The 13,545-nt window shown below is 43.5% G+C and overlaps 2 protein-coding genes across 13 annotated transcripts in view; both read right to left on the bottom strand.

Annotated features, from left to right (window-relative positions):
- Nucleotides 1-1,470: 1,470 nt before the first annotated feature.
- Nucleotides 1,471-13,545, bottom strand: part of LOC129757913 (extended synaptotagmin-2) — an 85,672-nt gene continuing 73,597 nt past the window's right edge. For all 12 annotated transcript variants that reach the window (XM_055755297.1, XM_055755298.1, XM_055755299.1 and 9 more), the window contains 4 exons: nucleotides 5,835-5,883; nucleotides 5,584-5,760; nucleotides 4,543-5,520; nucleotides 1,471-2,428 (listed from right to left, as the gene is read on the bottom strand). In XM_055755297.1, the coding sequence (XP_055611272.1) occupies nucleotides 2,339-2,428; nucleotides 4,543-5,520; nucleotides 5,584-5,760; nucleotides 5,835-5,883 (1,294 nt within the window). In that variant the 3' untranslated portion in view covers nucleotides 1,471-2,338. The remainder of the gene's footprint in view (nucleotides 2,429-4,542; nucleotides 5,521-5,583; nucleotides 5,761-5,834; nucleotides 5,884-13,545) is intronic.
- On the bottom strand, nucleotides 7,294-13,264 carry LOC129757912 (uncharacterized). Its single transcript, XM_055755294.1, has one exon. It carries the CDS (start codon nucleotides 12,974-12,976, stop codon nucleotides 7,646-7,648), a length of 5,331 nt encoding a protein of 1,776 aa, XP_055611269.1. The 5' UTR covers nucleotides 12,977-13,264; the 3' UTR covers nucleotides 7,294-7,645.

Below are 13,545 nucleotides of genomic sequence, written 5' to 3' on the forward strand. Positions count from 1 at the left end.
CCGAATAGTGGTATTCGGCGAACGGCCGAATACCGAATAGTGACCTTTTCAACTATTCGGCCAAACGAATATTCGGCCGAATATTCGGTCGAATATTCTGTTGAATTTTCAATACAAAACTATAAATTCATTTTTCTTCTATTTCTACCATCTTAATGCCCCTCATGTTTTTTAGTTGATTATTTCTAACCAGATGTATAATTCATCAGATCTTTTTTAAGTAGATATCTCTTAAATTTTCAGAATGTCACCATTAGCTTGACATCAGATAACTTGTCGCTTCTGGGACGTTTATTACAAAAGAGATTAGGTTCCAGTGAAATCTGGGCAAAACATTTCAAAACAGGTGTCAAGCTATTTGAATTTGCTTTTTTCTATATCGAATTAGATGAATGTCTTATTTTTGCTAGATGTCTTAAAAATAGTTGCCAAAAGGAACGATGATCTTTAATCTTAAGCATACAATACTTTCTACGACACGTATCCACACGGCTGGGTTGGGTCTGAACGATTCTTTGAATAACTTGTATTAAAAAAGGAAAATCTGAACAGAAACTAGGCATCATTCTCAGACATACAAAAGGAAAAGAAATAAAACTACTTGAAATTTAAAGTTTTCATCGAATCACAACAGCAGTGTTCAAATCGTATCTAACGAATAAATTTAATCTAAACAATCGTTTTGTAATGCAAAATTTTAAAATTTTCAAAGAGACATTTCAGTTTCTAATTTGATTAACAATAAATCTGAATAAACCCGGGTAAAATCCGGAAAGTTTGAAAAAATATGTGTCCATCCCGGTTAGATTTAACTTTTCTCGAAATCTTTATTTGGTTTATGGACAAGTCTGCATATATCAAGAAGTATAATCGATATACAATCCTATTTAAAGTGAAAAATACACGGGTACACTTAACATGTTTTACTGAAACCATAAGTTTTTGGTAATTTAAAGCTTTTTCAACATTACTTTTGGATATTTTATAAATTATCCAACATCAGTTGAAAAATTTTACAAGTCTGTTTTTGTTAAAATTTTAAAAAATAAATATTCGGCCTATTCGGCCTATTCGGCCGAATACCTAGCTCAACTATTCGGTGAGCCGAATATTCGGCTTAACGGTTTTTTGGCGGTATTCGGCGCCGAATATTCGGCCGACCGAATTTCGGTACATCTCTAATCTCAACAAACTACCGCATGTGGACAACCATGTCAATGTTCTGATATTTTCTGATCAAGTAGGTCGAGGACTGTGCAAGGAATAAACAGTTTCGAAAAAAAACACTTCGATACGATACGATTAGTATTAAATCAACTCTTCGGTTCATACATGGAGTCAATCTTGTTTTTTTTTTATTCTAATGGAAGGAAAAAAAATCGTCTATAACCAGGGTTCTCATTAAAAGTTTCTAAACTTAAAATTAGAGTTGATTTATTATACTTTCGGATGATTGAAAACGGTTTCGGAAAAAATCAAAAGTATTTTATTTATACATAATTTTGAGTAACAAATGGTTTTATCTTCTTATGGATTTAGGCTGAAAACTTTTTGCAACATTAAATCTTTTTTAAGCAATTATTATCACCAAGTTTCTGAGTCATTTCACTCTTACCTTGACTTGTGCAGTTTTTGCTACCAATTTGAACGTTTGTGAGAAACTTTTGTAAATTGTTCATGGATTTGATCATATGGTGCAGCGTTCTATCATCAATACTATATAAGCTCCAAATTCAGTTTATTTTATATATCGAAACACAACTTCCTGGTTCTTGGACTAAGTGTAGGGGGAAGGCCGCTGCGCTGCTTGATTGCACTACCGCTTCAAACGAAAAACAAAACTTCTACTACAGGTTCTGTCGAGTGTTACAAAAACGATCTATTTGTCAACATGAGAGGAGAGGCATATATTGAAATGGGATTTTCCTACTAATTGACACGTTTTGGAGACAACTTTAAACATTTCGTTCATCGTTAAATGTTACAATTTTTTTCTATTATAAACAGGCAAATCTATTTTTTTTGCTGAATGCAGTTTTCTTCATTCAATGAATAAATTTAACAGTTGAAGTGCATATAAGAGCTATCGTGCAATAATAGTAAAATTTGCTGGTGAATAGATTCTATAGAAACGCTTGAGAGACTCTTCGTGTCGTGGATGAATTTGTTCTTTTGAAAGTGCCATAAAATTTCCGATGGACTGTAAATATCTAATTAAAAATATCTTCAAATGCATTAAGCGTTGCAATCGATGCAATCGTAAAGTAATGCTTCTAAATATATCTGATTTGAGTAAACTACTTGTTTCCATAAAACAAATCTAACACTGGTGCGATGTTTATTCAAATTTTGATTCCGGCAACAGGTCATACCATGCTCGGATTCCTTGGGGCGAGCAAATCTCCGGGTCATTCAGTGATAGTTTTTGCTAGAAGGAATAAAAGGTTAGTGAAATGAATAACGTAATTCTTCAGTTTAAACAGTCAATTTCGTTCTATTTCTACGGCCTGAAGATCTAAGACTTGACGACTTACGGCCTGACTGGATCTGACTTTATGTATTCATTAGTTCTATATTCAATTCCTGATTCGTACGATTTGACGGCCTATGGCTTGATGACCTTTGCATATTGGGGATTTTCGTTCAAAAAAAAGGGTACCTTATTCGTTTACACACAAAGAGACTGTCGGACAGACAGTTTGGTTTTCGGAAAGGGAGATTTACGGTGGACGCCATCCGAATGGTGACAGAGTGCGCGAAGCGCGCATATAAAAAGAAGCGGACTGCGCCATTGTGACAATCGACGTTAAGTATGCCTTCAACAATGCCAGCTGGGAAGCGATTTCCAAAGCGCTTCACAGGATGCGTGTTCCCAATACCCTCTGCAGGATAATAGGAAGTTTCTTCGAAAATCAAGTCCTCACGTGCGAAACCAAGACGGGATTACGATCTATTGCCTTAACAGCGGGTGTTCCACAGGGCTCCAATCTCGGACCTGTGCTTTGGAATGCCATGTATAATGACGTTTTAACGCTGAAACTACCAGCAGGCGTGCAGATAGTCGGATTTGCTGACGATATCGTGCTCATGATCACTGGCGAAACAATCGAGGAGGTAGAGGACCTTGCAACGATGTCCGTAGAAAGGGTTGGCATCTGGATGGAGGGAGTTAAGCTTCAGATAGCTCACCATAAAACCGAAGTTCTTCTCGTGACTAACAACAGAGTTGTGCCTCACATGGAGATTACTGTTGGAGGGCACACGACATCTTCGAAACAGCAAAATACCTTGGGGTAATGGTCGACAATCGCTTAAGTTTTGATGCTTATGTCAAATACTGTTGTGAAAGTGCATCGAAAGTCATAGATTCATTGGCCTGGATTGTGCTAAGCTGACATGGTCCAAAGAGCAGCAAGAGACGTCTCCTTGCGAGCGTAGCACTGTCGAAACTACGATACGGAGGAGCGGCCTGGAGCTCCGCGATAGAGGTAGAGCGCGACCGATCCAAATTACGGAGCACACATCGGCTGATAGCCATGCGAGTTTCCTGTGCATACATGACTACATCAGCAGATGCAGCTTTTGTCGTCGCGGACATGATACCCATCGACATAACTCTGGCGGAGGATATGGAGTGTTACAAAGCAAGAGCTATTAGAGGATTGCGTAAAATTCAACGAGCAGCGTCAATGCTCAAGTGGCAGGAGCAATGGGACGCATCGAACAACGCAAGATGTACGCATAGGTTAATCCCGCGACTTTCAGACTGGGTAAATCGGAAGTATGGAGAGGTCAACTTTTACCTGACGCAGTTCCTTTCGGGTCATGGGTGCTTTAAGCCATACCTTCATCGGTTTAAGCTTATCAGCTCGCCTTATTGCCCGGAATGCGTAGATACGGAGGAATCGGCAGAACACGTCTCGGGGTCTTCCGTACCAGTCTGAAGTTGGCGATAGAGGAAAAGGAGAAGGAGAAAGAGGAGAAAGACCAAAATTGAGAAAGAGGAAAAGGGTTAGATGTATAAGTGCATGAGCACAGCCTACCCCTTGATGTAGTATCATAGGGTGAAACCAAGGAGCACATCTGGCACACGAAGCCCAAGGTGGTTTTAGTGGGACGAACCCAGCAACCCGGCTGTTATGGTTTGAATTCAAATTTCAATCTTGTAAAAAAAACACACACACACAAAGAGTGGCGAAATAGGAACGTTTTATGATCGATAATCTCCGGTGTGCTTAACGACCTATGGCTTTACCACCTACGGCCTGACCTTATGCCTGACGATTAACCACCTGACGGCTTACCACCTGACGGCTTTGACGACCAACTGCGTGACAGCCTACAATCTTTCAAACTACGGCGTGAAAATCTACGTTTCGACGATCTGCGTCTCCATGAGCTACGGGCTTACAAACTGCGACCTGACAAACTACGGCCTGAAAACCGACCTGACGATCTACAGCCGATACCATTATTCTGATTTTTAAAGTTAGTTTTTCCAAGTTCTTTTCAAATAATCAATCAAATTTAAAAATGAATTACCATTCCGATAACAGGACTTCCAAAAAATCCTTTTTGGGTGCAAACGGTGATTTCCAGCTCGGAGTTTACCAATTCCGCATTGGAGATTATGTACTCAAAAGTGGCGTCGAAGACGGGATCGCAATTGTCCTTCACGACGTTTGTTTTCCGCTTCGAATCCTTCGAACGGCCTGGTAGCAGATAAAGCTTAACGTATGGATCCGGAATGTTGGTTGGGTCCTTCAGTGGGATATTGTTGATCTTATGAACAATAATTAGCAGTCGTTGACGTTGTACGCTGAAAGCAATGGTTAGCTGAATACGTCCTAGTCCACAAGATCCTGCAGATGAAGTGGTACTTGGACTACGGCGAAGCAATTCAGTACCATGATCGCTAAGATTTGGGCTCGGTGGTGTCGCCATCATGGCCGTGTTCAATGTAGATAGTATGAAGGGTTCTTCTTGAATGGACATCTGATCAACGATGGCAGATGTGGTTGATTTACGCGATTCTTGTTTCCGGAAGGAACCAGTCGACACAGCAGGCTCGGTTGTAGTGGAATCAGCGGCCGATATTGGTGCGGAACGGATGGAACTAGTACGGGACAGAGTACTGTCACCACCATATCCCTCAGACGAAGATACCTTATCGAGGCTGGCATCGTTGGATATTGGGCGCTTCAAGATGCGCAATGACATGGACATTATTATTTTCGTTTCCGGACCAGATTTTTGAAGCAGGAACGGTTGCGACATCACTTCTAGATTCTTCTTCTCCATCAATGCACTCAGAATGTAGGTCAAGTTGCCGAGACTGTTGCCAGTCTTTTGGTCCACAACTTTCAGCTGCAAAGTGTCATTGTCCGGATTGCCTACCAAGAATGTGAATCCCTGCTCCCAAACCGGAGCATCTGTGCGCATTTGTACACTGGTTTGTTCGGTTTTCTTTCCCACGCTCAGGATTAAGTACGGATCCGGTTGGCTTTGCTGGCGAGCTTGCTGTAAGAAAAATTGCGAAAGTTATAAAATTTTGCTGTGAAAATGCATCTATGTTAAACTCACCGGTAGATTTTTAGCAGAGTCGATAAATACCGTCAGCAACGCCGTACTCATTGAAGTCACGCGTAGTAGTTGCGTTTCTTCCAGGGCAGCCTTCAAATCAGCCTTTTCTGCGCTCAACGTGAACCAAGTGAGCCGCAAATGAACTAACCCATGTTTGGCTTGTTCCAGCGTTAGCCACTACACAGAAAGGATTAAATTGAAATGGTTGTTTTCTAATGATCAACAGATGGATTTAGTGAAATTGGACTCACCGTGTCGATCTCGCCATTCTTGGTTACGCTGCTTATCTCGACCGTTGCTCTGTATTTCGGATTTTTGGTGTGAAAAACAATAATTATGTTAATTTTAATGAATGAAAAACTAATCAAAACGCTATACTCAAAGTTTTCTATACTGTTTAAACAAAGCTTCTCATTCCATGAACATTGTAGGTTAAAATTAGTAGAGAACAGATTAATAGTATTGATTCAGCCGAGTACAATGCGTCTATTGTTATTAGAATAAGCTATGGAATCAATGTTTGACTACTCATTAGTAGCTCCTAAACCTTATTTCATTTTCATAATTTAACTTTGATGAAAAGTTTTCATCGCCGATAAATTTATTGATTCAAGTTTGTTCATTGACACGTGCGGCGAAATAAAATGCTAGGTAGAAAAGATTTGTAAAGGAACAGGCGGATAGGCAAACATCAGATGAGCTTAGTAGGATTAAGTAGATGTTGAAAATTGTAAAGGCGTACCACCACACTTTCATGCTTTCCAATACAAAAATGCCCTAGAGTTACAATTTTCAACCCCTATCCAAAACATTAGGGGGAAAATTCATATAACGCCCCATGTGGCTAATAGGGGAACATGCCCTATTTATTATGCGCCACTTAAGCGAATCGCTGATTTTCTATGTATTCCACGTACAAATTGTGTTAAAAATGGGTGTAATCGTTGAAGAAAAGTGTTTTCTACACATGCCTATGATTTTTTATTACTGAAGTTGCTTTAGTTGCTTCAAAAACTTGATTTTAAAAAACCATTTTCAAAGCCACAGAACAAAACTGTGTTGCAAATACGCGCCGCTGTGTATTCAATACGCGCCTAGCAGCCGAACATACCCGAAAGCAGCCGAAGATCGAAAACACACCAATACTTACAGACACTTTGACTGAAAAGAAAATCAAAATGGACTAATCAAAATTTAAAAAAATGAAAAGTAGATTTTTTGGGCTTAGAATATTTGTTCATTTTCAATGAAAATTGGCCTTTTTGAAAAATTTATGCTATTTTCAGCCTACTACGATTGGCGCGTTATAACGAGCGCATGGGCCGTGATAGAACATACCCATAAAAAGCATACCTTAGCGAGTTCAGTATGATTTTTTAGCATAAAATCATACTTTAATTTCTCCTCTATCGATGTGTCAGAAAATATTTTCTTATTCGTTTGTCTCTGCTTGGTGACACCTTATTGAAAGTGTTTTAAAATTTAGATCGAAATGAAGAAAAACATAAATTGTGAAATTATCACGACACAGGGGCATTTTAAGGAAAAATTCATACTTGCCATGACCAATCACAGCATTTAAAACAAATTGGTAATATTTTGCAGGCTTAAAATGTTTCAGATTCTTCAAAACAAAGGTGGCGCGTATTAGCCACATGGGGCGTTATATGAACTTTTCCCCTACGCGCCACTCGTGTTTTGAAGAATCTGTAATATTTTAAGCCTGCAAAATTTTACCAATTTGTTTTAAATGCTGTGATAGGCCATGGCAAGTATGAATTTTTCCTTAAAACACCTGTGCGTAACTTGGACTGGAAAACGGAGACACTCGGACGAAAAGAAATAACGCGGTACAAACGGATTTTTTACAATACAAAACTTCGACTTTTATTTTCTCTACGTCTGTCTTCTAACAATGCGTTTTTCTAACTGACTCTAATTGCCGTTGGGGCGAATTTTCTTTGTTCTAAGATCAATGTAACTAGACTACACTACAGGTACAGCATTCGTCGGGTGCGTTTAGTGAACGCGAACATCCTCCCCCGCCTTGAGGCCATGTGCCTCAATCCGTTGGTAGTACACAGATCTTCTGGATGGGACGCTGGTATTCCGCATTTCCACGCCTCAAAGTTACGGTCCGGACGACACCTGTCGAGTCCGGGTGCACCTCCATGATTCGAGCCAACTCCCACTGCGCCGGAGGAGTGTTGTCGTTCTTCACCAAAACGAGCTGGTTTCGCAGAAGATTCGCTTCGGTGATGCGCCACTTTGAACGGAGTTGTAGACTGGCCAAGTATTCGTCACGCCACCTGTTCCAAATTTCGGTTGTCTTCTTGTGCAGCAGCTGCCACTTGTCCAGTCGGTTGACCGGCACATGTTTCAGTCCAGGTTCAGGAAGAAGATTCAACGGTTGACCCACCAGAAAGTGGCCTGGGGTCAGCGCATCGCAGTTTTCGGGATCAGTCGAAAGTGGGCAAAGCGGGCGGGAATTCAGGCATGCCTCCACTTGACTTAGCAGGGTTGTCAAATCTTCGAATGTCATGGCTTCTGGTCCGGCCACGGCAATAATATGTTTCTTGACGCTCTTGACAGCAGCTTCCCAGATTCCGCCACGATGGGGAGCGGAAGGCGGATTGAAAACCCATCGGATGCAGCGGTTGGACAAGAAACGATTTGCTTGAGTATTGTGGGTTTCGAGTGCGGCTTGTAGCTCCTTCAACCAACGATCGGTTCCAAGAAAGTTGGTGCCGTTGTCTGACCAAATTTCGTTCGGGTATCCACGTCTGCTGATGAACCGTTTGAGGGCACTGATGAAGGTGTTCGTCGATAAGTCGCTTGCTGCCTCCAAATGCACCGCCTTTGTTGACATGCAGACAAAAACTGCAATATAGCCCTTCGTTGTCTTGACACCACGCACGCAAGCAGCGCGCAGCAGAAGTGGGCCGGTGAAGTCCACGCCGACGTGTGAGAATGCTCTGGTTGCCATTACCCGCGACAATGGCAAGCTCCCCATCAATTGCACAGCTGTTCGTCCCTTTAAACGGACACACCGGGTGCAGCTCTGCACGGTGCGACGAATTGCGTTTTGGAGACCGACAATCCAATAGCGCTGGTTGACTGTCGATGTGAGCAGCTTAGCTCCCGCATGAAGATTTCGAAGGTGCATTGTTCGTAGCAGAAGCTCAGTGAATCGATGGTCACGGGGTAAGATAATTGGGTGTTTCAGGTCGTATGGGTAAGAGGAATTTTGCAACCTACCTCCTACACGCAGAGTTCCGGTACCGTCTATGAAGGGATGAAGTGACGATAGCTTGCTTTTGGGTGATAATTCGTTGCCTTTGAACAGCTGATCGATTTCACTCTTGAAGGCTTCGTGTTGAGCTGCTCGGGCCAGTTGATTGTCGGCTTGATAGAGTTCTTCTGGGGTCAACGTTGATTCGAAAGTGGTCTTGGTTCTCAGTCGTAGACAGTAACGGTTCACGTACGCCAGGGCGCGCACGATCAGCACATAATCAGAGCGCCGCTCCAACAATTCCAATTCGGTTTCGTAGTTTTGTCGCAAGGCAATAGTCGTAGAATGCAGTGTCTTCACCTTACGCTCTTCGAGAAGTTCGGCATCTTCAATAATTTCGGCGGGCAATAATTTCCAGGTTTCTTTGTCTTGGCGTAACCACTTCGGACCTTGAAGCCACAACTCGTGTTCCACGAGTTCCTTGAGAGAGAGACCGCGGGACGCACAGTCTGCAGGATTTTCGGTGCTACTAACATGGTTCCAACAATGTCGAGGCAAAACTTTCAAAATTGCTGCTGTTCGGTTGCCGACATATGTTTTCCACTTGCGGGGCAAAGCTGAGAGCCATTGGAGAACGATGGTACTATCTGTCCAAGCCCAGCACTCTACCTTGAGGTGCTCGAAAGCTGACACCACTCGTTCCATCAGGTCTGCAAGGAGCGCAGCCGCGTTCAGCTCGAGGCGAGGAAGCGACACTTGTTCGAGAGGAGCAACTTTTGTTTTCGCTGCCAGGAGGGTGACCACAATGTTGCCTTTTTCGTCGGTTGCTCTTGTGTATACCACAGCACTGCAGGCGGCCTCGGAGGCATCGGAGAAGCCGTGCAATTCTACCCTTCCATCGAAATTCGCTGCGAATCGGGGTATTCGGATCTCTTCGAGTTGGTGGAGATAGTCTTTGATAGCGTTCCACGTCAACTCAATAACTGGTGGTAGTGGATCGTCCCAGGAAGTACTATACAGCCAAAGTTGTTGGAAAAGAATCTTGACGCTGATAGTCACCGGTGCTAGCCATCCAAACGGGTCGAACAGTTTGGAAGAATCAGATAGGAATTGCCTTTTGCTGCTCACCTCGGTGGCACCGAGGTTGACCTTGAACGAGAAACTGTCTTCCACGGGTCTCCATTGGATACCGAGCGCCTTGGTACACCCCATGTGTTCGGCCAGTTTGACGTCGACTGGCGCTTGCTGTTCTGCAGAGGTCTCTTGGAGGATTTCTGGACAGTTCGACGACCATTTCCGCAGGTGGAAACCTGCTGAGGAAAATACTTCAACCAATTGCTCCTTAAGCCCCTTGGCTCCATCGACGCTTTGCGACCCGGACAACAAGTCGTCAACGTATGTGCCCAGTTCTACTTGCTCTGCTGCTTCTGGATAAACTTCTTTGTATTTTCGTGCTGCTTCCTTCATCGATTCGATCGCCAAAAACGGAGCACTCTTCGTCCCGTACGTAACAGTTCGCAATCGATAATGCTTAATCGGTTCTTCTTCGGATTCACGCCATACGATTCGCTGGAAGTCTCTATCTGCCTCGTGTACCAACACCTGACGGTACATTTTCTCGACGTCCGCCGTAAATGCCACTTGTTTTGTGCGGAATCGGAGAAACACATCGAAAAGCTCTTGATTCACGTTTGGTCCAGCGAGAAGTTTGTCATTGAGGGATACACCAGTGGATGACGCGCTAGAGGCGTCGAAAACCACCCTCAATTTGGTAGTGGTGCTTTCGGTTTTCACAACAGCATGGTGTGGGAGGTAGAAACACTTGCTAGTTTCTACGCTGACTTCGTCTGCTGGAACTTCCTCCATGTGGTTTAGGGCCAGGTATTCACGAAGGAATTCCGAATACTGTTTGTGGAACTCTTGATTTTGTCGGAATCGCTTTTCCATGGATCGCAATCTCCTTACAGCTGCGGTAAGAGATTCACCCAATGCTGGTTTCGAATCGTCGAACGGGAGTCGCACGATGAAACGTCCTGATTCGTCACGAGAGAGCGTGGAACGAAAATAGTCGACTGCCTTTTGCTCGGAGGAAGTAAGTTGCTTCGCCTTCGGAACTTCTTCCTGCTCCCAGAACTGTCGCAAAGTTTGGTTGATATCCAAATCCGTATGCAGATTGACAATCGAAAAGTTGACCTGGAGATCTGCTTGGATGCCTTGATTGCCGGACACGATCCAGCCGAAAATCGTATTCTGTGCGACAGGAACTCCACATTCGTCCTTGACTTGACCTGCCTCCAGCAGAGCAAGAAAGACATCAGAACCCAGAATGATGTCGATGGGTCCTGGCTGGTTGAAACCCGGATCGGCGAGGCTTTGTTGGATTTGCTCGCAGAGTAGACTCGGATTAACCTTCAGATGCTGTGCTGGCAACGTTGACGTAAGTTTGCCCAGCACGACGGCACAAGTTCGCAGCACAATCGTATTGTTGAAACGACTAGCTACTGACAGCTTCACTAGACCACGGGATGTTCCCGCCGGTTGTTGGCCAATTCCAGAAACCACTACCTTGGCGTTTGTGCGTGGCAGTCGGAGCTTGTTGACGCAAATTTCAGAGATCAGCGATGCTTGAGATCCGGAATCGATCAGTGCGCGTGCTTGATGGAAGTTGCCGTCGAATCCTTGTACTCGGACGATTGCTGTTGGCAGGACTCCCACTATCCGACGAGGCGATACTGGAACTTGAGCGACGTTGATGTTGACTACGTTGTTCTCCTCGGGATTCTTCAGCAGTTGCTTACTATCACCACTCGGTGCTTGATCCGGAACGCTGTTCGACGGGCACAATAATGTGTGGTGACGTTGTTTGCAATCTGCTGTTCTACACACTGATTTTGATTGGCACTGTTTCACTGTATGCGAATTTCGCAGGCAATTATAACACAATCGTTCTTTTTGCACTAATTCACGTTTACTTTTCAAGTTCATGTTCTTAAAATCACTACACTGGTAAATCGGATGCTCACTGGAGCATTTCGCGCACTTTTGTTTATTTTCAGTTGCAGTTGTATGCAACGTTTGCACTTTTCTGCCGCCTTGAAACTGCTTCTTCTCGAACTCCTTCTTCCCCGTTGTCACTTCCATCCTCGAGAAAGCCGTGCATGTTTCCAATGCATCGCACCGGTTGTCGAGGAATTCCAGGAACTGCTCGAAGGATGGGTTCTCGACTTCGGTTATCCGTTGGGCCCAGAGCGAACGAGTTTCCTTGTCAAGTTTCTCCAAAACCAGGTGAATCAGCCACGGGTCACGAGTGTTGTATTCTGCTCCCAATGCATTTAATTGTCGGACGACATCATCGGATGTTGCAACAAGTTTTCTCAGGCTTTGCGGGGTGGTAGCAGAAACTGCTGGCTGATCGACAAACTCACGGACAAGAGCAAAAACGGTGTACTTTTTCTTGTCGTAGAAACTTGTGAGTGCTTCCCACGCTTCCATATAGTTGGCATCTGATATCGGAAAAGAACTCACCATACGCTTGGCATCACCTTCAAGGTAGGATATCAGATACTGCATCTTGAGCGAGTCTCTTAGGTCGTTGCGAGAATGGATAGTCGTTTCATAAATATCTTTGAACGACCGCCAATGTTTGCGCTCTCCAGAAAAAGTGGGAACACTGATAGATGGAAGCTTTACATTGATGAGGGGTGCCGTGTTCGATACCTGACTCGTTGCTTGCTGCAAATGGGCTCTTTGTTCGTTTTGCTGCATCATCATCTGGCGTTGCGTTTCCATGAGCAACTGCATGGCTTGCTTCAGATCGCCGCATGTTTCGGAAAGTCCTCTTTCGCTTGTCGTCGACCTAACCTCACTGTTTCGAATTTCACAGTCTACGATGTAAGACTCCAGATTGTCTTTCGCACGGTAGTACAGATCGGAAAACTCTTTCCGGACATCATGAACAGATGCTAACACTTCCGGATCCGTTTGGTTCTCCTCGATTTCCGACTGCGTGTTCCGGAACTTTCCAGCAAGTTCCTTAAGCTGCTCGAGCCGGTCCAACGCTTCACTACGGGATGCCATCCGATCGTGAATGGCTTCAGCTGCCGAGAGCTCTCCTTTTAATTGCACTAGAACCGAATTACGACGCGAAATTAGTTTTTCCATCGCGATTCCTTCTATCCGACGCTGAAGGACCAAAAAAATGTGCGTAACTTGGACTGGAAAACGGAGACACTCGGACGAAAAGAAATAACGCGGTACAAACGGATTTTTTACAATACAAAACTTCGACTTTTATTTTCTCTACGTCTGTCTTCTAACAATGCGTTTTTCTAACTGACTCTAATTGCCGTTGGGGCGAATTTTCTTTGTTCTAAGATCAATGTAACTAGACTACACTACAGGTACAGCATTCGTCGGGTGCGTTTAGTGAACGCGAACAACACCTCTGTGTCGTGAAAATTTCACAATTTAGGTTTTTCTTCATTTCAATGTAAATTTTTAAACACTCTCAATAAGGTGTCACCAAGCAGAGAAAAATAAAGAAGACAACATTTCCGGACACATCGATAAAGGAGAATCTAAACTATGATTTGACGATAAAAAATCATACTGAACTAGCTAAGATATGCATTTTACGAGTATGTTTTATCACGACCCATGCGTTCGTTCTAAGGCGCCAATCGTAGTATGCTGAAAATAACATAAATTTTTCAAAACGGTCAATTTTCATT

The sequence above is a fragment of the Uranotaenia lowii genome, chromosome 3, assembly GCF_029784155.1.
Source record: "Uranotaenia lowii strain MFRU-FL chromosome 3, ASM2978415v1, whole genome shotgun sequence".
Lineage (NCBI taxonomy): Eukaryota > Metazoa > Arthropoda > Insecta > Diptera > Culicidae > Uranotaenia > Uranotaenia lowii.